The 27990-nt window shown below is 40.9% G+C and overlaps 1 protein-coding gene across 2 annotated transcripts in view; it reads left to right on the top strand.

Annotated features, from left to right (window-relative positions):
• The window catches only part of wrap73 (WD repeat containing, antisense to TP73), a 147078-nt gene extending 121918 nt beyond the window's left edge, over nt 1-25160 (top strand). For both annotated transcript variants that reach the window (XM_078238767.1, XM_078238766.1), the window contains exons 4-12: nt 11796-11868; nt 13854-13957; nt 14862-14948; nt 15857-15991; nt 19292-19369; nt 20240-20345; nt 20772-20897; nt 22281-22472; nt 22611-25160. In XM_078238767.1, the coding sequence (XP_078094893.1) occupies nt 11796-11868; nt 13854-13957; nt 14862-14948; nt 15857-15991; nt 19292-19369; nt 20240-20345; nt 20772-20897; nt 22281-22472; nt 22611-22720 (1011 nt within the window). In that variant the 3' untranslated portion in view covers nt 22721-25160. The remainder of the gene's footprint in view (nt 1-11795; nt 11869-13853; nt 13958-14861; nt 14949-15856; nt 15992-19291; nt 19370-20239; nt 20346-20771; nt 20898-22280; nt 22473-22610) is intronic.
• Nucleotides 25161-27990: the final 2830 nt, after the last annotated feature.

Below are 27990 nucleotides of genomic sequence, written 5' to 3'. Positions count from 1 at the left end.
GGCAAAGGAGCAATTTTTTTTAAAGACTTAGCGTGCTCAGTAACCACACTAAAATATAAACGTTAGCGATGCTTTTTGGAAACAGTTCTAATGTACCAAATGTACTAATAAAAAGACTTTAAATGGAGATACCTGTCCCTAATTTGTTTCTTTGGGGCAGCTGAGTTGGTAGATGTCTTGCTACCTTTCAGGCGAACGCTAAGTTGTATATGATAACTGGAGCAAGGAAATGTGTCCTACCTTTCGTATTACCATTCTGTTGTGGAAGAAGTTACATAAGCTTAAAATGTAACCAGAGCATTAATTTTGTATTTTATCTTGCAAATTTAACATCTCCATTAGCTTAATAAATGGCTTGTTCTGCCACTGACCTCTTGTCTGGTTGTGTGCTACTGATTCCTGACTCCAGACTTGGGGCATAGACTCACAAGCCTAACGTGTATTGATTACTAGAGAAACATCATTTAAAAATGGTGCTTTTAGCCTAGTGCTTACAGGGCATCCAATTCATGATGTCTTTGTAGAGTTTCTTTCCATTATGTTGCGATTGGAGATTTAATCAGACCTCTGAATAGGTACATCATGCATGTTACTCATTAAATCAGATTGACTTCAGTCATGTGATCCTTAGAATCTTATAAGGAAGGTGGCACAGTGGTTAGCACTGCTGCATCACAGTGCCAGGGATCCTGGCTTGGGTCTCTGTGTGGAGTTTGCATGTTTTCCCCCTGTCTGTGTGGGGTTCCTCCGGGTGCTCCAGTTTCCTCCCACCCTCCAAAGATTTGCAGGTTAGGTGGATTAGCCATGCTAAATTGTCCCTTAGCGTGCAAAGATGTGTAGGTTAGGGTGTGGGCTTCCTCTGGTGCTCCGGTTTCCTCCCACAGTCCAAAGATGCGGGTTAGATTGGCCATGTTAAATTGCCCCTTAGTGTCAGGGGGACTAGCTAGGGTAAATGTATGGGGTTATGGGGATAGGGCCTGGGTGGGATTATGGTTGGTTCAGACTCGATGGGCCAATGGCCTCTTTCTGTACTGTAGGATTCTATGATTCTAAGTTGATAAACTGCGCTAAGACTGAGATTATCATGGTTTACAATATTGCCAACTGAGTGCAACTGCTGTTCTGAACTGGTTTGAAATGCTTTGAATGAAGTGCGAAGGGAGCTTTTCTATCCTCACTGTGTAATGTAGCTTTGGGTGTATTCTAGCAAATTTTGAACGATGTTTTATAGTGTGTGAAGGAATCAGATTCTGCCAGTCCTCAAAGTGTATCATGTGTATCATGAGTTTTTTCTCCTGTGAGGCTTCAATGGATTCAGGAAGTGTGCCAGGAAAGTAGTATATCGTATGATCTGGAGTAGGCTGAGCTCCAAACAGGTGCTCTTAGCAAGTCTTTAGTGTAACCTTTTTTGAAAATGTAGGCCACAGCATCCTGACACATGTGTGAAATTCGTACTGCTGATAGGGTTTGGAGGCACTGTGTCTGCTGCTGTCCGAGCTTGTCTTGACCTTGCATCTAGACACACTGAAATGGCATTGGCATCTGTCAGAAAGTTGTCATGTGCTTATTTTACTAGTCTTTCACTCTGTTTGGCGTACAGACAGATAGTACGCCCCAGCTTTATTTTCTATCCACTCCCTCCCTGTTTCAATGTCACTGGAAACTCTCCACCAAACCTGTGCTCAAAGGTAGATTTATTAAGGACCCTGATGTGACTTGCTGAACCTGGTGCTCAGGTACTACTATGATTGATTTCAGTAAGCAATTAAACTGGACTTTATAAATTGAACTGAAAATTATGGTTAATGGTGTGCCCATTTGAATTCACTCGTGTGAACCCTGTTCTGTGGGTAAGAGGTCACTAAGCTCATCTGGTTCTCTTTTTGCTTCATTTTCACACTGTTCCTTTTGCAAGGAAAGAGAACAGTAATTAGGAACTTTCATTTCAGATCTTTTAAAAAATGCACTAATTGAATAGTCTGCATTATCCTAGGTTATCAGATTCTAGGAAATATCTTGGAGGGATGGGCAGTGGTGGAGATGGAGCTGTTAATTGTAGTAAGCTGTTGGTCCTATTGTGCTTACTTTTGTAATGGTATCAAGGTAACAGTTATTACCTGGTCATTCCTGCACTATTCACACATGGCCATTTCAGTTAGCATTGATAATGAGATAAATGCTTTGAGGAGAAAATAGCTGGAAATGGTGGGGATAAGTGGAGGGAATATCAAATGCTGTGCAAACACTTTGTGCTTCCTCTGACCTGACTCCCATCTAGCACAAATTTTGTATGCATATTTGAAGATTTTGGAATGTATTATCTGCCCTTTGGATTGGTCTCATACATACACTTGCTGGTCCTTTGAAGATCTCTGTCTCTCTTTCGCTGTTGATCTGTTCTGACCTTTTCAAGAATTGCACCTGAAGTTCTGTTATATTCTGTTAGAGAATCTCAAAGGCAAACCAGTGATTTGCTCTTTTTTTTTCAAAAGAAAGGAATGATTGAATAGGCTGGCGTTATTTTCTTTGGAACGCAAGAGGGTGAGGGAGTTTTAATTGAGTTGCATAAAATTGAGGGCCCTAGTTGGAGTAGCTATGAAAAACTAATTTCGCTTAGCAGAGAGGTCAATGATGAGAGTGTAGATTTAAAACAATAAAAAGGGAATTAATTCACCCAGAAGGTGGTAGAATCTGGAAAACTGTCTGCAAAGGTGATAGAGCCAGAAATCCTTGTCTCTTTTGAAAAATGTTTTGAAATGTACTTGCAGTGCCATGACCTCCAAGGCTAAGAACCAAGAGTAAACAGCGGATTAGACTGGATAGCTCCAGCAAAGGGTTGAATTATCTCCTGTGCCATAGATTGCTGAGTTAATTCTTTGGTCCTCAGATTGTATAATGCTGGGTTTATTAAACTTGCTGCCTGTATTTTAGTCGTAATAGAGAGGGATTTAGAATGTGTTTTTGTTCATTCAAGGGATATGGGCTTTGCTGGCTAGGCCAGCATTTATTACCTTTGAGAAAATGGTGGCGAGCTGCTGCCTTGAACCGCATATGGTGTAAGTACACCCACAACATTGTAAGGGAGGCAGTTCCAGGATTTTGACCAGCAACAGTGAAGAAACAACAGTGATATATTTCCAAATCAGGATGGTAAATATCTTGGAGGAGTAATGGCAGGTGGTGGTGTTCCCATGTATCTGCTATCCTTGTCCTTTAGATGATAGTTGCTTTTGGCACTATATCCTAAACACGCATCATACAGACGGTTTTCTAAGAGTCTTGCATGATCTAGCTAGAGCTAACTGGTCTGAAAGTACTGATTTATTTTAGTCAACTGTCTAATTGTTTGAATTGCTTTGTAGGTCATATGTGATTTGTTTGATGGACGAATGTGTATCGTCTTACTAAACCCCCTTCAAGATTGCATCAGTAGATTACAATAAGAAATGTGTGCAAAAATTAAAAGTTCTGAGTTCCCTGCTGTGTGTTAGGTCGTCTGTATTTGCAAAGCATGATGTGGAGATGCCGGCGTTGGACTGGGGTAAACACAGTAAGAAGTTTAACAACACCAGGTTAAAGTCCAACAGGTTTATTTGGTAGCAAAAGCCACACAAGCTTTCGGAGCTCTTAGCCCCTTCTTCAGGTGAGTGGGAATTCTGTTCACAAACAGAGCTTATAAAGACACAGACTCAATTTACATGAATAATGGTTAGAATGCAAATACTTACAACTAATCAAGTCTTTAAGAGATGAAACAATGTGAGTGGAGAGAGCATCAAGACAGGCTAAAAAGATGTGTATTGTCTCCAGACAAGACAGCCAGTGAAACTCTGCAGGTCCACGCAACTGTGGGAGTTACAAATAGTGTGACATGAACCCAATATCCTGGTTGAGGCCGTCCTCGTGTGTGCGGAACTTGGCTATCAGTTTCTGCTCAGCGACTCTGCGCTGTCGTGTGTCACGAAGGCCGCCTTGGAGAACGCTTACCCGAATATCAGAGGCCGAATGCCCGTGACCGCTGAAGTGCTCATGGTACATTGGGGAAACTATGCAGACGCTGCGACAACGGAAAAGGATGTCCCGAGGCATGGTACATTGGGGAAACTATGCAGACGCTGCGACAACGGATGAATGAACACCGCTCGACAATCACCAGGCAAGACCGTTCTCTTCCTGTTGGGGAGCACTTCAGCGGTCACGGGCATTCGGCCTCTGATATTCGGGTAAGCGTTCTCCAAGGCGGCCTTCGCGACACATGACAGCGCAGAGTCGCTGAGCAGAAACTGATAGCCAAGTTCCACACACACGAGGACGGCCTCAACCGGGATATTGGGTTCATGTCACACTATTTGTAACTCCCACAGTTGCGTGGACCTGCAGAGTTTCACTGGCTGTCTTGTCTGGAGACAATACGCATCTTTTTAGCCTGTCTTGATGCTCTCTCCACTCACATTGTTTCGTCTCTTAAAGACTTGATTAGTTGTAAGTATTTGCATTCCAACCATTATTCATGTAAATTGAGTCTGTGTCTTTATAAGCTCTGTTTGTGAACAGAATTCCCACTCACCTGAAGAAGGGGCTAAGAGCTCCGAAAGCTTGTGTGGCTTTTGCTACCAAATAAACCTGTTGGACTTTAACCTGGTGGTGTTAAACTTCTTACTTTGCAAAGCATGCCTGAGGAGTTGAAATGGGCTGATATTGTAATCCTGGACAATTAAACCATAATTGATATTTCACCAAATGGATGGTTTTACATCAACAGATGATCCCTGAACTGTGCACAAATAACAGTAAAATGAGAAATGCAGCCCTTTTGAGTGGATATAAAACATCCTGCACCACTAAAGAACAGTTGAGTTCTCTGCTGTCCTGGCCAACATGTTATTCCTCAATCAATACCTAAAATCAATACTTACAGTTATTTAATTTGTTGGTTGGACCTTGCTGTGTACAAGTTGGCTGTCACATTTTCTACCTTGTGAACTGTAGTCAGTTTTGTAAAGTATTTCATTTTTGGAATCAATTTTGTCTCACTGTTTGGTGTAGTCAGTAATGCCCCCTCAAGTTTTATTCCGAATTAATGTACTGGGACCCTTCTCCCTGCTGTCAACTGTATAGTTTCAGCAGCTGCCTTATTCTAGCTTTCACTATCTCTTTTCCATTGCAAAAAGAGCTAAAGAATTCCCTTTGAAAAATAACTAGTTACCTAATTCTGGGCACTTGAATGATTTTGAGTACCTAAATGTAGAAATACTCTATACTTTTTTCTTGTGTGAAGAAATTAACGATAATTTGACTTGATAGAATCTTCAAAATTTGTTAATTCGGATGGTATTATTTCACCCAGAGGCTCATTAAACAATTGGCTGGAGACCATTGGGTTTAAGTACCCACTGGATGCTGGTGAAAGAGGACTGATGACCACTGGGAAGGTGGAATTGAGCTTGGACAAGGGGGCACCATAACTGCTTTTTCTTAATCCCAAAATTTCCTATATTTTAAATATAGGAATTCGATTTACTTTCCCTATGTGTAGGGGTACTGGGAGTTATGTATACCAGGATGCAGTGCATTGTAACCAGTGAGCCTTTATCCCCTTTTGGAAGGGAGAAAATCAGTTGGTTATCTCCTTCCATGTCTCAGCATTTCAGTTATTACAACCCTTGGCTCTCACCAGTTTATTGGTGAATTGATTACAGAAGAGTTTCCAAGGGTAAATTTATTGTGATGAAGGAGGGAGAACCTAAAAAGCTTGGGCTATCCTGACTTCTCTCCAAGGAACTGGCTACAGGTGTGCATTGGTGTGGGGAATATATTTCTTGCTGCCTATTTGGCCAATTTGCAGGGGTAAAAGAGAGGTTAAGGACAATTTTTGAACATTCTTCATATTTGAATGGCTGTGCTCTGTAAAAAATGAGGGATTCAGGTGTTTAATATTATACATCTAACTTGTTTGTCCTATTCCTGTCAGAAGGTCCATTTCCATTGGGGGTATGTCTCCAGTGGTGCCAGGCGCACTCTAGTATTTTACTCCAGTGGTTAATGTTCATCTTTGGACCTTGGTAGGGGAGATGACCATGAGCTTTGGCTAGCACAGCCAGGCCTGATCCTGACATTGTCTTGCATGTGTACCTTTTCATGTTCTATTGATGCTAATTAGGCAAAGGTTAACCTTCCAACTTGTATGGACACACAAAATTGACAGGCAAGAAAAGACCAGTTGGTTCTTCAAGCCTGCTCCAAACAAAAGAATTAGCATAGGACTAGGCCATTTGACCCCTTGAGCCTGCTCTGCCGTTTAAAAAGATCATGGCTGACCTGATTGTGGCTTTGGCTTCACTTCCCTGTCTGACACACACACACCACCCCCTCCCCCCCCTTCCCTCCAAATCCTTTGCTCTCTGGGGAAGAGAATTACACCCACTCAATCTCAGTCTTAAACGGGAGAGCTCTAATTTTTAGACTCTCCCACAAGGGGTAACATCAGCTCAGCATCCACATTGTCAAACACCATCAGAATCTTGTTTCATTAAGGTCACCTTTCATTTTTCTAAACTCTAATAGGTATAGGCCCAACCTACTCAACATTTCATCCTTCAGCCAGTGATCAGTCATGGGAATCTTCTCTAAACACCAAGATCGGTGAAGCATGGAAGAAGACACCTGCCTTCCTCCTGCAGCCAATAATCTCCATACAACATGTGGCCTAATTACGTACTGACTTAATCCACTGAGCCATCAGAGAAGCCTAACATTTAATATTGCACAATTAGAAAATTATTTTTGAGTATTGCAGTTGAACAAAATTACAGAATGCTTGATTATCATGCTCTTGGAATCTTCCAAAATTAAAGTAAAATTGAAGTGGAAGTGATGTTGATGAATGCGATTCTATCTTCGTTAAAATACTTTGTGCTATGGAATGTGTACTGAATAATCCTGCAAAATCCCCTGCTGACAGACATGGCTATGTGAAGAGCCCCTCTGACCGAGCAGAGTGTGGTTTACAAATTGAAGGCCATTTGAGAGCTTTTTAAAATTATTTTTGTACAGTGGTTATCAACATTGCACCTGTTGGAATATTTCAGCAACAGTGGTTGGTGCCAACCAGCTCTGGAGTATGATTAGTCATCAAACCAGACTTTAGTATAAAGAGTTTTTAAAAGGTACAAACTCGAAATAGCCCAGATTTTGCAGTGGTAATTTTGGCAAAATTATCACCATTTGCTCTCATAACTCCATTGAAATTGACAGCGGCTTCTGGAATGCACACATGCACAGGGTAACATAGAAATCAGAAGAAGTGTTTATTCTTTCACAGGATGTAGGTATCCCTGGCTAGGTCACCATTTATAGTCCATTCCTAATTGATTTTGAGAATGTGGTGGTGAACCGCCATCTGGAATTGTTGCAGTCCATGTGATATAAGTACATCTAACTTTTAGGAAGAAGGTTCCAGAATTTTGAAGGAACTGCAATATAGTTTCAAGTCAGGGTGGTATGCAGCTTGATGGGAAACTTGCGGGTGGTGGTGGTGACCCCATGCATCTGCTGACATGTTGGTGGTATCTTGGGAGACCATTCTTGAGCTTGGCCTGATTGGCCACGATGAACAAGGCCTCAGGGTGTTTCGTCCCAAGGCTATTTGTGGTGGTGTATATTTCGTCCAGCGCAGTCTTCATGTTCGTATGGGTTGGGATGTAAACTGCTATCAGGATAACCGAGGTGAACTCCCGTGGAAGGTAGTAGGGGCGGCATTTTAGCATCAGGTATTCTAGGTCCGGGGAGCAGAAACTCACCAATGTAGCTATATCTAGGCATCACGAGGTGTTGATTAGAAGGCAGACCCCACTTCCCCTAGTCTTGCCTGAGGCCGCTGTGCTGTCCATTCGGTGGATGAGAAGCCCTCTGATTGTAGGGCACAGTATGATGAAGCAGCAGTGAGCCATGTGTCTGCGAAACAGAGCACACGGCAGTCCCTCAGTTCTCTTTGGAAAATGAGTCTGGCTTTAAGTTTATCTAGCTTTTTTCCCAGTGATTGGGCATTTGCTAGGAGTAAACTAGGAAGGGTGGTAGAGGAAGGCCTTGGGATTGCGTCGTTTCACTCACACCTGCACGTTTTCCACGCTTCCTGGAAGGACCGCTTCTGTTCGTGCCTAGGAGACGGTGAGAGTAGTATGTGGTATTAAGGGTATAGGTGTGCCCAATATGCATACACAGAATAATGATGTAGTGATTGCAACAACAATTTGGTGTGTTTCAGTACTAGGGCAGTGCAAGCAACATGAAAGGTGCAGCGATTGAAAATGTTTTTAAAAAGCATCTCAATGGTGTGCCCCACAGATTGAACCAGGGCGGGACTTGCTCAGTTAATGGTAGGGTGTTGGGAAGAATTATAGAACAGAGATCGAGGGGTACAGGTTCATAGCTCCTTGAAAGTGGAGTCACAGATGGACAGGGTGGTCAACATCTAGAGGGCATAGGTTTAAGGTGAGAATGGATAGATACAAAAGGGGCAATGTTTTCACACAGGGTGGTGAGTGTCTGGAATGAGCTGCCAGAGGCAGTAGTAGAGGCGTTTACAATTTTGCCTTTTATAAAGCATTTGGACAGTTACATGGGTAAGATGGATATAGAGGGATATGGGCCAAATGTGGGCAATTGGGACTAGCTTAGTGGTTTAAAGAAAAAAGGGCAGCATGGACAAATTGGGCTGAAGGGCCTGTTTCCAAGCTGTAAACCTCCATGACGCTCCAGCAGGTAAATACAATCTAAAATGATAGTGAATCAAAATAGACCACTTTTTCAGAGTTGATTACCAAGTGTCAAGCTCGCCAAGCTCCAGAGTTGCAGCAAACAGTCTTGGCATTTTGTGTTAGGGGGATTCATTAAGTATGCAGTGCCTGGTCCAGCACCCTCCTGCTGTAAGTAAGTGTGAAATGTATTGGGTGAAGTTGACGCCATGAATAGCCTGCATGCTTAGTGCCCATCTTCACTTTTGACGAATGGCAATTTAACTAAGGGTTCATTATTTGACTTCTATCCATGGACCCGCATGGGAAAGGAGGGAAAAAAATTGAGGTGGTAATGGAGTTTACTAACAAACCATCTCAAGTGAGGAAAAATCTTAAAACCGTGTCAAGCATATAAAAACTAAATTAAGATTTCAAGATACCTTGATCCCAAAGATATTTGTGATTTTTTAAATGTAAAAACCTGAACATTTTATTTCCAGCGGGAGAAGAAGCAACACTCAGCTGTTATTTTCCAAGAGAAATTGATCCTGAAATCTGCCACTATACTTTTACTGCTTTTAAAATAGAATACTAAGTTGCTGAGACTTTCCGAGCAGAGTAATTTGATAAGATGAGACTGGCACAGTTTGAGGGATATCAAACTCTGACTGTTACAACTAAACCCTGAATTCAGGGTTTTCTGTTTTCATAGAAAAATGAAGGGAATCACAGAATGCAATTCTAAAATCACTAGTAGAGTTCCTGGAATCCTAACTGTTTGAATGGAATTGGGCTTATTCAGTCATCATAAACCAGTGATTCTATTAAAAATAAAATGACCATAAAAAATAAGATTTTTCATAAGTTAAAAAGATGCTGATCTTTCTGGCCCATAACTGTTGATGCAGGTTGGGGAACCCATGTAAAATCCACTGCAGTTGTTGTTCATATTTCCCATCTGTGGCTGCTACTGCTTCATATACCCGATAGAATAATTTTGCCTGCATCAAGATGCAACAATAACAATGCAGCCATTTAAAAAAAAATGAATGTCTCAGTAGCTTCTTAACTCAAACTGGCTTTCATATGAACGTGGTCTGTAAATATCATTTAAGCAAGATGTTTTTTAAGTTGACTGTGTCAAATTTACCAGTCCCAATGTTTTAAAATTTATTTATTAGTGTCACAAGTAGGCTTACATTAACACTGCAATGAAGCTACTGTGAAAATCCCCTAGTCCCAACAATAAAGATTCCCTTTAATTAATGCCTCCAACACATGGAGGACCACCAAAACAATGTTGATGAAAATCCAATCCATCACCAACAAATGCCTCAGAGGGAGCCTTGGGATACATCGGCCAAATACCGGCAATAATATTAGGCTATGAAAGGAGACAAAACAGGACCCTATGGTCCTCCAAATTAAAAGGCGAAAGTGGAATTGGTGGGCCATACTTTGAGGAAGCCATGGAACAACATTACACAGCAAGCCCTCACATGGAACCCACGAGGAAAGAGCAAGCAAGGTAGATCAAGAAACACATGGAGGCAGGTTACAGAAAAAAGAGATAAGAGCTTACTGCTATACATGGTAACAACTGGAGAGTTTGGCCCAAACAGGCTTGGAGCCGATGCTTCATTAAGAAGTGAAAAGGCAAAGAAGAAGAATGTCTCCTTGACACTTGTCCCAGTATAGATCCATCAAGCTCAATCAGGGAGGTATGCATGTTGCCAATATGATGTACACAATGCAACATACTGTGCTCTGGATTGATAAGATCAATTCTGGCACAGGCAGAATGCAAATCCAAGTTCTCCCCATTTTGCCAAATTAAACAGTTAAGTCCAACTTACTCTAAAACATAATGAGAAAGATTTTGCAATGGCGCTGGCCACTAACCTCAGAAGATGAGGATCTTGGTGGTACAGACTTCCCTTTTCCCAACAGTAATTTAAATCTGCCATCAAATCAAGAGGATATACAGGCATATAGCAGCAGCTAACCACTGTGTTCTGAGTCAGCAAAGCATGGCGTTAAAAACACATTCTTAAATTTTAATTTTAATTTTCAGAGAGAAATAAATGCTCCTATTTAGAAGCTAAAATATCAATATAAACTATATTGATTTCTGTTTTAAAAAAAAATTGGAATTTGTCATAATGAAGAAGTTTGACATTCCTCCGATTATAAAATTAACTACTCTGGACAAATGAAGATGGAAAGCAACCCATTCGATTGACGCCTTATCCACCACCTGAAACATTTTACTCCTTCCACCACCAATGCACAAGGAGTAGTATGTGCCAAAGCACAATGCACTGCAGCAACTCACCAACTCCGTCCAAACCTCCACTTGGTAGGGCAGCAGGTGCATGAGAACGCCACCGCTGAAAATTCCCCTCCAAGCCACACACCTGTTTGACTTGGAACTCTATCCTATATCACCCTGGTAGGACAGAGACTAGGTGTGTGACTTTGGAGCTCTGCCTCAGAAAGCAGTGTAAGCAGGGTCACTGAATGTTTTTAAGGCGGAGGTAGACATATTCTTGTTGGGTGGGGGAATCAAAGATTATCAGGATAGATGGGGAATGTGGAACTCAAACAGACCATGATCTTACTGAATGGTGGAGCAAGCTCAAGGGGCCAAACGGCTTACTGTTCCTATTTTGTATGCTTTTTTAAATCCAATTGTTGCAAATGATTGACCTGTAACACACTTCAGAAAGGGACTTAAAGTTGGACTGCTTGATTTGAGAGAAATAATAGTCATTGTAAATAATCCTGAATGAGAGAGACATGACTGGTGTCTTAAATATGTTGCACTTTTGATCAAATTGTATATTAAGGTTAATAGTTTAATGGGTTGGGTGCTGCAAGTTACATTCTTGCTTACAGTTTTTGTAATTTCAGCTGCTGAAATGGGATTTGTTGTTCAGTGGGGAAGTGTAGCCTGCGGGCTAGCATAGATTAATTTCTGAGGTCAGATTTGGGTCGGATTTCTGGCATTCTATGCTTGCTGCTGCGACAAAATAAATAAACGTTTATCTCTCTCAACAGCTGAGAATCACCGTCTGGTCATTGTGCACCAAATCAGTGTCTTATATAAAGTATCCCAAGTCCTGTCAGCATGGTAAGTAGATGAGCAATCATGTTTTGAAGGATAATATAAGTATGAATTAAATGGAATTGAGAAGGACGTGTTGTAAATTGTTTATTGATTCTGATTATATCTGCAGTCCTCTGCCGCCTTTATTTGGTTTTGCTACCATTCGCACAACAGTTTCTCAACTCATTTTGTTTTTTGGGGGCTAAAAATAATCTTTGTGCGATGGGACCTGTGGAAAAAGAAAACTTGAACCATTTCAGAAGAGCACCCTGAATCCTAATGTACCACATCACAAAATAATGGGTGCTTCTGTCTACGTGCACATTTTCTTTTCTTCTTGCAACTTTGTCAATGTTAGCCAGGTTGCTTTTTTGAGAATTAGGTTTTCCCATAAGAATGAGCAGATTGAGTGCGTGCCTGCACTGTGCCCCTCCTAGAGATTAGCAACAAAACTAGTATTGGCAGGGCTGAGGGAGTGAGTAAGAAGTGTTGGATATGTAAGGCAGGATGAGCAGAATGTGGTCGTTAACAATTATATTCAGTGTCTATATCACAGACATAAATGAAGAGTTAACAATATTAGTTTTGGACTGGGATCACAGGTTCGATAGGATGGCAGGTTTTATTTATTGAAAGATTAGTGAGTACGTTGGGTGTTTATGAAAGCTTAATATTCACTTCTTCTCAAACCGGCTTTTTATTTTCAGATTTTTTTGAAGCTGAATTCACATTTTCAAACTGTTATAATGGGATTTGAACCCACAGTTTCTGGATTAGCAGTTGATTAGTGTGTGTGTATTTATTTTTATATAGCACTGCAACCTTTTTAACATGCTATCATTGAAACAAAATATTGCAGTTTCTCGAATGTTATTTTTGTAGAATGCCTGGTACTCACGAATCACCTCATCTAAATCTACCTTAGATTTCCAGATGCAGGTTATGACTCCTTATCAAGCACCAACAGAATGCAGAGTTGCTCATTTTGAACTTAGTTATTCTGAATACAGATGTTCACAAATAGGGTTCCAGACTGGGCTTGGATCACTTTGAAAAACTGATCAGCTCTTCAAGAAAGCAAAGTGGTGTGCTGGTTCTGAACAAGGCATTTTTATCACCACCTTTAGCGAATTAATACTGTCAGTGTTAACATCCATTGATTCCGCCATTTGTATCTGAGACAGTACTTTTTTTTTGTTTTAGACTTAAATTTAAAATGTTAATTAAAACACATTTTGAATACAGGTTCGAAAAGATGATTGAAATCCTCACGTTTGAGCAGCTCTGACCGGTGCGCTGTTAGCTAATTTGAGCCAGGTTGTTACAGTTGGCATACCATAATTGACTTCAGTGTCCCTGAACAAGGGAAGAGGGAAGTCAGGCAGGATCCTTGGTTATCTCTGCCTAAAAGAACTCCCACCCACCTGACGAAGGAACAGCCTGTTCCGAAAGCTATTGGCTTTTGCTACCAAATAAACCTGTTGGACTTTAACCTGGTGTTGTTAGACTTCTTGAAAGGTGTGAGGACAGAGTGGGCTTGGTTATGATTCCTCTATCATTCAGTAGACTTGCTGTCACTTGTAATTTTAATCTAATCTGCCTGACAGTTAACTAACAGAATTGTATCAGTCACCTGTTTTATTCTTTATTATAAAATCAGGCGAGATGTAAATTGAGCAGCCAATCCTTTGCTGGGAGGATAAGGCTAAGATGATCCCCTCATTGTTGAGGCTTATAGACTCCAAGGAGCCAAAACTGAGTGACGTTTCAGATTTGTCGATGTCCATGGAAGTGCTGCCGGGTGGAAGAAGATGCTAATAATTATTTGAAAGTTTGTCTTTTTTTACAAGGTTTTATTACAAATTTATCTCTCAAATGGTTTGGTTTAACCATTTCAACTGTAGATGATTGTGTGGAAGATGGATTTCCCTGTGTGACTTCTTTAAAATCCTGTATGCTTTGACAGTCTAATAAAATACTCCACGTTAAATGCTTCTTTGTGACCTTAGGGATGGATTTCACTAAGGATGGGCACTACATGGCGCTGGCAGAGAGACGGGACTGCAAGGATCACATCAGTATCTTTGTGTGCAGTGAGTGGCAGCTGCTACGGGTAATTAACTTTATATGTAGCTAAAAACACACACAGTTCCTTATTGAGAGCGGTATGACCCAGAATTGACTCTTATACTGTGCTGTTCTGGAAACTTAGCATTGAAATCATGCTTGATTTCAGGAACTTCAAAAAGTGCACAATGACCATGCAATACTATTACTACAAACACTATGGTTCTATGGTTCTACTACTTTGCTGGTAAATCAGGAATGATTGAGGTGAAAGGTTTCTAGTGCTAGGGAATGGAACTTTTGCTCCCACCCCCAACAACAAATCGCATACAAAATGGGTTAGGTGGAGAGTAAAGTTACTTTATATATTGCTCCAAATTAATGAGCTCCCTCTTGCATCAATGGGAAACTGATAATTCCTTCCCTAGCCATCGGAGCAGGACTGTGGATCTGTACATTCCAGGGATTGTGCTAAGATTGCAGCCAGTATAGAGATTTCAATGCCATTCATCTGAACCGGATTTGAACCTGTCCCAGATGAACGAGAGATTACTATAAACCAATGTGTAGCCTGCCTCATTGTGTTTCCCCCAGTTCTAATCTCCCCACGAGGGGAGACATCCTCCCAGTTTCTATCCTATCAGGTCCCTTCAGGGGCTTGTATGTTTCAATAATATCACCTCTCATTCTTCTAAACTCCAATGGGTATAGGCCTGACCTGTTCTATTGTATGATGCAGCATTTTATTTGCATTCCTATAATGCACTTCCCAGCATCTTTGTGTTGCAATGTCCGAAGTCCTTGGGTCTGTAATGCAGCTGATGTTTGTTGTTATCTATTATATTGTTCCTTTTAGTGGCTTGAAATAAATTGTTGTTTACAGTCAGATGTCAGGTGTTTCTAAGTTGATGAGCTGCCATTCATGATCCTCTTGTTTATAATTTGTGCAGCATTTTGAGACCGAGACCCAGGATCTTGCTGGTATTAAGTGGTCCCCCAACAGCTGTGTGCTGGCAGTCTGGGATTCTTGTTTGGAGGTGAGCTTTTAAGAAGGTACATTGCAGCTTGAAAGTTTTCTGTCTTGAAAATATTAATTGAAAAAAATTGGAGTCCAAGGTGTTTATTGATAGACAAGACACAGGGTTTGACTGTAAGTACTATATGGTGAGTTCTTGGCCTTTTGTTAGAACAAAGATTTTTAAGAAGTTAAAATGAAATCTGTTTGTGGGCAATTGATGTGTAGAAATTAGTCTAAAAAATCACTTGGGTCTCTTCAAATGTCAGCCTTCATTCCGTGCAGTGGCACTCAGTGAAAGGATTGAGAGTTCAAACTCAAAATCCAGAAATTGAAGCACATGATCTAGACTGACAAATCAGTGCAGTACTGAGGGAATACAGCCCTGACTAAAATGCCATCTTTCATGAGACATTTGAACTGAGGCTCCATCTCACTGGATGTAAATCATGCCATAGCATGATTTGAAGATTTGACCATTGGGATTCTCTTGGCCATCATTTATCCCTCAGATCAACATCATTTTATCACCAAAATTTATTTTTTTGTTGCTGCAACAAAACAATGACCTGATTCTGTGCAAATTCGTTGCATGTTTCCTAAATTACATCAGTAGCTATCTTTAAAGTATTTAATTGGCTGTGAAATGCTTTGGAAATCCTGAAGTGAATTTTGTGAATGATGCTACATAAATGCAAGATTTATTTTTCTTTCAACATTAACTAAGAGTGAAGGGCAAAGATTAGCAGTGTGTGTGTGGATTTCAAAATAGTTATCTCTCCAAGAAAGTCAGAGTTGATGTTCTCAGCTCTCAGTTCTACATGGAATTTCTTATTTCTGCACTTCTTAAATAAAAAATGTATGAAATTATTTTCTGGGATTGTTCTTTCCCTCTTCTCTCCCTTCAATAAGCTTTTTTGTTATTTCCAGTATAAAGTCCTGTTGTATTCATTGGATGGACGCCTGTTGTCCACGTATAGCGCGTATGAGTGGTCTCTTGGTGTGAAGTCTGTTGCGTGGAGTCCAAGCAGCCAGTTTCTAGCCATTGGGAGTTATGACGAAAAGGTAAGAGATGAAACACGGGTCTGTGAATTTAATAGCCAACTTCCTAGACCTAGGCAAGAATCAGTTACAACTGATGAAGGCAAAGTTTAGGAATCTTTCAGAAAAAGCCACACAAAATGTTCCATGGTGCTTCACAAGAGCATAATTAGACAAAAATTGACGTGGAGCCAAAAAAGGGATATTAGGAGAGGTAACTAAAGACCTGGTCAAAATGGTGGGTTTTAAGCGCTGTCTAAAGAAGGATGGGGGGGGGTGGAATGAAGAGGCAAAAAAGGTTTCGGGATGGAATTCTTGAATTTGAGACTGAGGTGGCTCAATGATGGAGAAGCATAAAATTATTCAAATCATCTATCCAACAAGATTGCTTAGAATCTGTTTCAGGGCTAAGTAGATTTCTCCATGTTACAGTGCTGGCACTTGCAGGATTTTCGAAAATTGCAATACTTTGATTTTGGCTTATATTGAAATTGTGCTGGCCTAAATTGGTTCTAAAACAACAACTTGCACCTATATATTTTTATGTTTTTAAGAAGTCCTATGATCGATTTGTAAGCTGCATGGTTCTCAGTCAGGCAGTGTATAAAGATAAACGTGGTGGAATTTTAGAAACAGTGCTCTAGAAGACATTGGGGCATAATTTCTGAGCTCCCCAGTGTCAGATTTGAGGGGTATCCCAAAGATGCGCTGCGGAAGCCCTCTCCGAACTCTTGGGGAAGGGTTTGTACCGCAATTGTCCAGACGCGCAAACTTCCTCTGAGCAATTGTCCTATGTTGGGAAACCCTGGAAAATGTGATTTAAATTGCAAACTTTGGATGGTTCTGGCTGTGTGACGCAAATAGTTACCCAGAAACAGTCAGAATTAAAACCACTTCTAATTTCTGGATAATTATTGTAAAGACCCAGACTATCTCCCCCTCCGCTTTCACAGGGCAGTCCCCTCCTGAGCATCCTGACCCCAATCTGATTTTACCCCACCATCATATGCTGGGCTTCTAGGACAGTTGTGCTGCCGAGATCTCACCCAGCCTGAGTTGGAAGGTTGGACAAGCCAGTTACAGTAGAAAATCCACATGGGTAAGTGGGCATGGAATGGTAATTCGATGCTGATTGCCACTGAGGAAGTTAAAGGCCCTTTCCGATTGGCACTGGCCCTTCTGGATCAGTAAGTGAACTATTTTGGTAACATGGGAACAGGAGAAGGCCATTTAACTCCTTGAGCCTGTTCCACTATTCAGTGAGCTGTGGATTTATATATGGTTACATCATGACAGTCATTACATAATTATGGGAACAAACATTTATTTTGTCCCAAGTGAAATTATGATGCAGTGTTATGCTAGTGCAGTGAACCCACACGTTTATTTGCATGGCCAGTCTGTATTTGCCAGTCTGTACTTGCATGAAGCATCAGGCCAGTACAGGAAGACTGATTGCATCATCCTAGATGAGAGAGAGGCTACCGCCTCGAGACCCAGACTGCAGTATAAAACTAGTCTGGTTTTAATCTGTAGTTTTCTATTGTCCTTAGCCTCAAACCAGAGATACAGACTGCATTGCCAATTTTCAAAGCACAGGAATGGTTAATAGTTTGACTTCTTCATCTCCCACATTACTGCTCCTTTGAATGTTTTATTCCTTTACACATTTATACCAATTAAGTGGACACCTGATTTTATGTTCTTCCCCCAAATTAAGGTCTGCAAAATAATTTTTCTTTACAAAAATTTTCTATGGGTGGCACAGTGGTTAGCACTGCTGTCTCACAGCTCCAGGGACCCGGGTTCAATTCCAGCCTTTCTCCCCGTGTCTGCGTGAGTTTGCCAGGAGTGCTCTGGCTTCCTCCCACAGTCCAAAGATGTGTAACATGGGCGAATTAGCAATGGTTAATGCACGGAGTTACAGAGATGAGGTAGAGGGGAAGGCCTGAGTGGATGTTCTTTCAGTCAGTCCAGACTCAATGGGCAGGATGGCCTACTTCTGCACTGTAGGAGTTCTATAGTTCTAAGCCTTCCACCTATCTAAGCACAAGTCTGATCATGTTTTGATTACACCACAGTTTTTACGATGAGGAAGCCCATTCTGCCCACCTGTCCATCAATCCCGAATGATACTAAAGTCCTCCCTCTGGTTATTGCAGAATCCAGTTGGCTCTTAAATTATTCCATGACTCTTTATCTGTGTCAGGGATAAATATTCCTCCGTCCTAAGGTTACTTGTCACCAGTTCAACAATGGCACCTTCGACTCAGTTGGTAGCACTCTTGGTTACAATTTCAGAAGATTGCTGGCTCAAGTCCCACTCCATGACCTGAGCACAAAAATCAATGCTGATACTTCTGTGCAGTACTTGGAGAGTGCTACACTCTCTGAGGTGCCATCTTTCAGATGAGATGTTGAACCACTATCTATCCTCTGAGGTGGACAAAAGACCCCAATGCACTATTTCAAAGAAGAGCAGAGGAATTATCCCCAGTGTCCTGGCTAATATTTATCCCTCAACTAATGTCGCAAAATCCATATTAGCTGCTCACTATTACACTTCAAACAATACATCTTTGGCTGTAAAGCACTTTAAGACATCTTGTGGTCATAAAAGGCATTTTATAAATACAGGTTTATTTTTCTAAATCCCTGTGCTAAGTTGTCTCTTGGAATCCTCTTTGAATGCTGAAAAGTCTCAATTTTACAGTAAGTGAATTAAATAGGGTACACTTTGCCCACACACTTGTTCCCTTGGCTGAATGAAGTTAAAGAGGCCAATCTGTATGACTGGCTGGGAAAATTCACTGTAGCATGCAAACATAATTATTAAGTTAGAAGTACAAGTGGAGTAAAACTGCTTGCAAGGATTCAGGTAAGTGAGTATTTGCATGAACAAATTGGCACCACATGGGAGCCACTGCTGCTGAACAGCTGGTGGTTTTTAAGTAATGCATCTTTTTTAACGCTTAAAATGCAAGCAGATCGATCAGTATCTAAATTAACTGCAGTGCTGAATTTTCACACTGAATTTTTCAGGTACTCGCTAACTTTTTCTATTCTTCAAGTTTACTGTTCTCTTCAGAGTAAAGAGCCCTCAGGTCTGTCAGACATAGGTTAATAAGTTGTCTGCTATGACTCCTAATGATCTATAGCCCTGGGACACTGCTCTGGCTTGCATGATTGTTAAATTCTGCCCTAGTCCACCTTTTTTCCAAAGAAGTGAGCTCCTCTTTGGAGAAGTTTTGGCCCTAATTATTGTGGAATGTTTTGGGTGAAGTGTTTTTGGATTTTAATTGAAATAATCTAACCACTTACTAGGTAAGAATCATAAACCATGTGACCTGGAGGAAGCTTGTGGAATTGGAACATCTCCCAACCATCAAAAACCTGAAAAGTGTAAGTTGGAGTAATTCCTGTGTGTGCTGTATTTGAAATGAGGGGGTAACATACCTCCCTTTGGGTTCAAAAGTTGCAGATTTGAACTGTGCATGAAGGCTTGAGTGCACATTCTAGGTCGACACTCTAATGAAGTTCCGTGGGAAGGCCTGTATAGTTATAGGTGGGATTGATTTGCGAAATTTCCATGGCACAATCTAAAGAGGAGTAGAGATGTCTTCTGTTACTTTGACTTAAGATTCATTCCCTAGCCAAGTAATGACATTTAATCTTGTTGCTGTTCATAATGTTGATGGTAACATTTTGGATACACAAGTTAGTGAACTAAAAGTAATTATTTATATGGAGTACTTTAAGATATTCTGACATTACACGCTATAAAATATGTCAGCCTAATTAAGTTAGAATTTTATGATGAATATTTAATATATTTTAAGGTCCATAACAAGTTATAAAACCTGATTGTACCTGTAAGCTAGAGTTATATTTCTGTTGTGTAAGTAAGGTTTGTCCTTTTTCTCTAATATAATGCAATCCAGGGTGAGTGAATGAGGCAAAGTTGGTAATAGAATCAGAATGGTTACAGAAGTAGAAGCTACTGTGTGCTGCAAGATCATTTAATTCCTCAGTCTAAAAGATCAGTTAGAATCTTGGGAAGTAACTGGCTCAACACCTTAACTGCACATACCTAAACAAACAGGTACAATAGCCCTCGCTTTTCATGGTCACCCAGTTGCTTGGATAGCCTCCATGTGCATTTACACTTTATCTTGCTTCTATTCAGCTTCAGGCAGTGACTGGTTAAAGAAAGCCATCATAAGAAATGTACAAATGTGACCAAACCACTAAGCATTCCCTTTCTGCCTACAGGTTATCTATAAGGAGGTTGAAAGCTGCCCACGTCTGGGTGCAGATGGCCTGTCGTTTCTTCCAATTTCAAGTGAAAAAAGTTCCTTGTTCAACTCTGAGAGTAAATGTAAGCACTGGGGGGAAGGGGCGGGGTGGGGTGGGGTGTAGTAACTGGTTTATGCTCTTCATTGGCCTAGCTTAAAGGACAAGCCTGTGTTATCCATTAAACATTTGGGACAGTCTAGTTTATGTTGTCTTTTTAGAACATTTTGAGGTTTCCTTCCCCATGTTCAAAAAAGCCGCAGTTCCACAGCAACCAGCTGCCCTGCAGTACCTCAAAGTTATCTTTCATGTAAGCTTGGACAGCGAAGGTTATTGACATATTTCGCCATGAGGGACATCACAATTGACTGAAGGATTAAAGGAATTTTACCATTCTAATGCATTCATTTAAAGATCAGAGCACAAAAAATGGGATTTCCAGTGCAGTCTTTGCTGGGACCATCGTAGTTAGAATCTTCCATCTTTATCTTATTGAATTTTCTTTTTTCAGATGAGATTTGCAAGCCTCCAGTTGAGGTCCCCGTAGTGAAGCCCGATCCAGATCGAGCAAATCCCAAATTGGGCGTCGGGATGTTGGCCTTCAGTCCAGACAACCGTTTCTTAGCAACCAGAAATGGTATGTTAATAAGACCACTGCGGTGGGTTAAAGGTGGGTTGGTAGGTCAGTGATTTTTGGATCTCAATCCACAATTCTGGCTATTGGGTTAGAATAGATGTGTTGGTCCCTTTTGCAAATGGGGTTTGGAATTAATCCTGATCTTGCATATCATGGAATGGCAGTATGGTGGATTCAGCGGCATCACTGTGAAGGATCCAGGTGGAAACCTGGCACCACCTCTATGAAAGGAGAGATAGACTGAAGCAGAATCATCATTGGGCTGTTCTGTGACTTCTGATTTCAGTGCTTGTTTGTTACTGTGCTGGAAGCTTCATGCATGGAGATTTTGTAGCCTACAACTTTGTCAGGTATATTTTTGGACTGGTGACTTGTTTCCCTGCTGCTGTCCTCCTCATCTCGTAATTATAAAGTTGGGTCACTGCAATGTCTCATTTCCTGTGAACAAAGATTCATGCTAAACATTCCAATGCAAAATATCTCTGTTTCTTTTTTATATTTACACCATATCCGCAAGAGGAGATGCATTTCATCTGCAATAAAATTCTCATTTGGTTTCTCAACATTTTATGAATTGCTCATAACCCTCAACTCTATTAAATGTAGTAATTTTCAGCTATTTTTAAATTCATTTGTGGGACATGGGCATCGCTAGCTGGCTGGCCAGCATTTATTGCCACCCTAGTTGCCCGAGGGTAATTGAGTCAACCACATTGCTGTGGCTCTGGAGTCACATGTAGGCCAGAAAAGATAAGGAAAGCAGATTTCCTTCCCTAAAGGACACCAGTGAACCAGATGGGTTTTTTTCGACCATCAAGAATGGTTTCATGGTCATCAGTAGATTCTTAATTCCAGATTTTAAAAATTTAATTCATATTCCACCATCTGTCGTGGTGAGATTCAAACCTGGATCCCAAGAACTTCAGCTGAGTTTCTGGATTAATAGTTTAGTGATGATACCACTAGCCACAACCTTCCCTAGAAAGCTGCTCCTTTCCATGTTGATCTTCTCAGCTGCATCAATGCAGTGACTTACTGATGTAAAATGTATTCTCTTGGGTCATAACACTTTAGAATGTCCATTTGCAAAACGTAGACTATTTCTATTTTTGTTTAATGGGAAATTAAATAAATGCCAGTAACAATTCCGATGGTGCTTGCCTCTAGAGCCCCTGCCACTACTGCCATTTATGAACATTTAATAATTTCTTCTTGTTTACAGCCATTTGGTGAATTGTACATTAGATATTTTTGGTACTTACTTTGTTACAGGGTTCTGTGCTGATGCAATCCAAAGAATGGGAAGTATTTCCGTGATCCTGATCCACAGAATTGCCTTCCTTACTTGGCAAATAAAAAGCACATTTTTTTCTCCTCTTCCAGATAACATGCCAAACACTCTGTGGATATGGGATGCGCAGAAGCTGAAGCAGTATGTGGTTTTAGAGCAATTGTCTGCTGTCAAATCCTTCCAGTGGGACCCATGCAGGGCCCGCCTGGCCATCTGTACTGGCAGCAACAAGGTGTACCTTTGGTCTCCTGCAGGATGCCTATCAGTCCAAGTTCCAGCTGAAGGTAAGGGGGGGGGGGGGAAACTGGGGATTGCATCTGATATTTTCTTAACTAATATTACAAGTTTACTTTCTGTCTTCTATTTCTGCATTCTAGTGATTCTATGATTCTAACATCTGAATTCCGATATCCTCTCTGCAGGTGGTTTCCAGATTTTATCATTGCACTGGCATCCCAATGGAGATTCTATAATGCTACTGAGTAAAGATCAAATGTGTGTGTGCTATTTAGAAAGTGCAGATGAAAACTAAACATATTACCTCAAAGCTGGAGGGTGCAAGTGAAGCATACTGTCTGGCTCCAGTTGTGTCTGCCATATTGCAATATGTCCCTGTTACAAACATGAAATGTAGACTGACTGCAACATTGCCAAATAATAATGGAATATGGTTGTCTTTTCATCTTACAATGGAAATTTGTTGTTCAAATGTGAAAAATTTGCCTTTACAATCCACCTTTAAGGGCGGCACGGTAGCACAGTGGTTAGCACTGCTGCTTCACAGCTCCAGGGACCTGGGTTCGATTCCCGGCTCGGGTCACTGTCTGTGTGGAGTTTGCACATTCTCCTCGTGTCTGCGTGGGTTTCCTCCGGGTGCTCCGGTTTCCTCCCGCAGTCCAAAGATGTGCGGGTTAGGTTGATTGGCCGTGCTAAAATTGCCCCTTAGTTTCCTGAGATGGCAGGTTAGAGGGGTTAGCGGGTGAATATGGGGGTAGGGCCTGGGTGGGATTGTAGTCGGTACAGACTCGATGGGCCAAATGGCCTCTTTCTGCATTGTAGGGTTTGTATGATTTCTATGAACACAATCATTATGTGGAATGTTTCAATAGCAAACTATTTTTAAAAATGTATATGGCGTTTGTATTCTACAGGATCTTTATTGATGTTTTTTTTTGTTTTGGGAATTGCATTTTCTATCCTTGTTTCATTTGCTCAGTCCCTTGTATCTGATCACATCCTACAACTGAGTCAGAGCTGCTAGGTTATTCTTGGTCGCTAATCCTTGACAAGCTGGAGGGACAGAACCTGAGGCTGTTGATCAAAACATCATCTCAAGTTGTACAATTGTCTCTGGATTTAATCATTGTTGTCTCTGTGAACCTAAACATACTCAGCAAAAAAAAGATTTGGAAACCCTGCCTTTAAAAGCCAATGAACATAACTTCAAAAGTAAGTACTTAATTGGCTGTAGAGTACTTTGGAACATCACACCAAGGATGTGAAAGGCACTGTATAAAATGCAAGTTTGTTATTTATGATGATGTATCAAACAGTTTCTCAAAGATTCACAACTTGTTTGAAGTTCTGGGCAGTTCCATCAAATGTTTGTGGTACCTGCTCATAACTGTACATGAATAACTTTCATGATGCGATGGAGCATCCTGTTCATGAAACATCATTGGACCCGGACATTGCAAGAGATCGATTGATGCTATGAATCTTTTATTCCATAATTTAAGTTGCACAATTACCACATTGTACACTACTGCACAAAATGTGGATAGTGTGGATCATGCATTTTTTAAACTGATTCAAAAGAAAGCTTTAAGATTAAGCCCTTAATGCATACCTTTGTAATGAAAAAGCTTTTGCTCTACTAAGTGCAGAAAATATTTTCTTTTATATAGGCAAAATGTATTACTGAAACATGACATTGAAATTTTTTTAGGTATTTGTAGCATTGAATTTATAATTTATCGTATTTTTTCTAATAGAATTTGCACCAAAATCTGTTTGTATATTCTCTTTGTATGCTGTATGTAAATATCATAGTGTTGAGATCCAAATTTTCCTTGTTGGTGGGCACTCCCAAGTTCCGACAGGCTTCTGGAGTTTCCATCCATGCGTGGAATGGGAGCAGGCTGTGTATGTGTAACCCAGTGTTTGAAGTTCTTCGGGCTGAGGACAAGGGTCCAGTGCACGTGTGAAAAAAGAAAATTGTGTAAAAACCTTGGATCATGTGATTATGGGAGGAGGCACCCTACTCCAATAATCCTGAAAGAGGGGAACAGGGCAAAGTCCCAAAGAAAGAAAGCAAACAGGGGAAGGAGCCACCTGTAGAAATCACTGGGTAGAGGAGCAAAGAAAGAGGCTGCAGTTGAGAGGCTTCAAGTGGTGAGGGCTCTGGCAAAGCCCTGGAGTTCCGAGAAGGCAACAGAAGGTTGGTGATTCCATGCTGCTGGTTGATGGGGCAAAGGTAACCCTTTGGAGCAGTAGTAGTGTTCTGCTCAACATGTTTGAAGAGCTGAAGTTGTGTTCGTGAGTCAGTGGTGGAGTGCAGACTTGGGGACCCAAGGGAATGGAGTATTGGGAGATGAGATTGAAACCCTGCAAAGTGAGTCATTATTGACTCAGACTGCCTCAGAGTGATTTTTGAGAGAATTCTAAGGCTAGGTCTTTGCAGGTGAAGACTGGAATCCCTCGTGCAAGAGAGTTTCAACAAGATTAATTGACTCGTGTTATTGACACCTGCGTGGATGCTGAGAAATCTATGTGATCTGTCTTACAAGATTACATTTGCAATTTATTGCGCAGTGTATTTGACCATAGTTTGCCTGTTAATTCACCTGTACCTCCTATTAACCCTGAACTTTTTAGATAAGATAGATATTGTAAATTGTTTTATCTTTGTACAGTAAAGTTTATTTTCATTCAAAAACTAAAATTGTGTTGCTTCATTCTCTTAGCAAGTGTCTTGAATCTCAAACTTATGTCTACTTTAAACTAAGTCTGAAATTCTCTGATCTTGCTTGCAGCTGGGGCTGTCCGACCCATTGTTGTGAATGGAGATTTAGCTGAATGTCAAATTCTCCATTTGCACTGGTAGTAGGGCTTGCAAGACTGGAAAATTCCATCTAAAATCCCCACCTTTTTGAGTCTAGTCCAGGATTACAACAGTCGTATCATCTGATACACTAGCTGGGATTTGGAATTGAAGGCTATTTTGTTGTTTAGGGTGTAAATAAATAGTTTAAAAGTAAGCTTTAAATAGCAAGGTGAATCGTGACAAAATAAAACCAAAAAGTACTCCCATCTTGGAGGAGTTGGTAATGCTTATTCTACATAGGATATAGAATGGTGTTGCATTCTCTCCTAGGCTTGATCATTCTGGCGGGGGGGGGGGGGGGTGGCGGGCGGGTGGGTGAAAACAGCTGTCAAGCATCTTCCCATAGCAAGGACAGCTGAGGTGATTTTCACAACACTTCTGCTCTGTCTTTCCAAGAGTCATATGCCAGCTTGCTTATCTATTGAATGTTGACCTAGCTCCCCCTCATCACCCAAATGATTTAGATTTCCATACTTTTTTTTACTTTGGATTGAAATCCAACAAATTTCTTCCGAGAAGCTCAAAAACAAATGGAGACGGCCCATCAGGCCATCACCAAGGTTGGAAATAGCATAGAAAATTAGGTAACCTGAACTTGGGATGTATAAGCTGATAGTAGAAAGGAACATAATGCAATACAAATAATTTAAATACAAGCTTGACAGGAAGTTTTTCAGTCTCCAAAGACAAAATGAAGATCAGAGTCTCATACATGACCATAACAGACCTCCAGTAAGCAGATAATTTATCCTACCCCATATAACCATGGATTACATTGGTTTATGGACTCCCAAGATGCATGTGCCTTTTGCACCCTTGAGTCCATAGACCACCTATATGCAAGTTATCCTAGGCTGCACCCCCTTATTAGTTCACTGAAAAATGTTACTCTTTTTGGTTGCATTTCAGCCCCAAGCTCCTGATCTTTGGGCACCCAGTGTAGGGGGAGGGAGGAGTACCTCATGGGCCTGTTCCTGGCCATTAATGGGTTCAAGCAGTCGAGGGGGTTACCAGTGCTGACTGTCTACTTCTCTTCTGTAACTATGTTTTGTGCTGGGTATCCCCAAAAAGAGAGCATGTGGTGTCTGCCAGTGCCATTGAGGCATTGTGCCCAGTGGGCACCATGGAGATGGGAGCATTTATCGATCCTATGAATCACATATTCATTTGATGTTTTAAGTTTCCTTTGAGATTCTGTTTACTTTGCAGTATCCTTTTAAGGAACTGCATTCTTGATTGATTTGATTAACAAAAAGCCTCTGGGAAGCTGCTCAGATCAGTCACATTAACCAATCACCTACAAATGGATACAGGTTGCGGTATACAATGCAGCTGTCCTGACACTCCTATGGCTCAGAATTCTAAATGATATTGCCAACACCTGAGAGAGCTCGAGACATACCGTCAGCACTGCCAATGAAAGGTCCCATGCATCACCTCGATGGATCACTGTACAGACATGGCACCCTCCAGGAAGGTGTCCTGATCATAGAGATGACCATTTTCATGCAGCAACACTCACATTCCAAAGTGCATGCTCTCCCAGTTGGTGACTGGTCAAAAGATCAGAGGGTGACCAGCGGAAATGTTTTAAAGATACCATGAAAGCTTACATGAAGATTGACTTTGGCCTCAGCAGCTGGGAAAACCATCCCCTATGGCAAGCAGTGCTTCAAAGTGTAGCTGGTTTTGAAGCAGGGCAGTTGATAAAGACCAAAGACAAGAAGTCCATGTAGAAACCTGTGGTATAATGAATTTTGGATTTTTATGTTTTGTTTCTCCCTTAGCATTTTACTTTCCCACCTCCTTTACCTTGCACTAAGTTCATCTCTATCTCTTACAGCATCTTTTTCTTTCTCCCTCGCTTTATTCTTGGACTCCATGGAAAGCTTCCTCCTTACTCTGCTGGACTACTGAGGTTAGCTGTTGTGGAAGTACAAAATGTTGTAAACTCCAGGTTTGCATCAAATTAGATCACTTCCTGTTTAATTTTCCATATTTGATTAGAAATTATAATTGAGCTTATTAAACAGGAAAGTCAAATTGGATGAATAGCTGGAAGCAAGATAAAGATGAAAAACTCTCTGCAGTGTACTTGGTCACCTGCTGACCTAAAACCCTAGATTCAGTTGGAAATCATTGAAAGAACCCAATCTGAATGCACTGTCATTATTATGGATTTGTTTTGGGTGTTGGATTACAAGTCTGAACACGTTTTACCAACATTTATACAGGTTAATGGCCAATTCCAGAACATGGTTTTAATCACCCAGCCTTAAAAGACATGGATGGATTAGAAAAGGTTCCAAGAGTGGAGTAGAATGTTCTGTGCCTCAAAACTGCGTTATGAAAAGATGAAATAGTTCTTCAAAACAATGAAAGGTATAGATAAAGTTGAATTAAATAATCCTGGATAATGAGTATAAGAAGGAACACAAGTAGAAAGTTAATGAGCTTCGAATAAGGTCAGAGCTAAACCTTCCCCCAAAAATAGCGAGGGGGCGGGGGGGACATTAGGGGTCAATTAACACTTGAAGTTTCAATATCTGTCGAATAGGATGGAAGGTCATAGATTTAATCTCCACCCAAGGTCCAATGGCAATGAAATGTGTGACCATGACCATAAGACTGAGCAAGCTCTGGGTTTTCTGACTTCAATTTGATTCTCACATGCCACTAAGTCTTCAAATCTGGAA

This window comes from Mustelus asterias, chromosome 22 (genome assembly GCF_964213995.1).
Source record: "Mustelus asterias chromosome 22, sMusAst1.hap1.1, whole genome shotgun sequence".
Lineage (NCBI taxonomy): Eukaryota > Metazoa > Chordata > Chondrichthyes > Carcharhiniformes > Triakidae > Mustelus > Mustelus asterias.
Note: the sequence above shows the minus strand (reverse complement) of the source record. Positions and strands in the feature narration are given on the sequence as shown.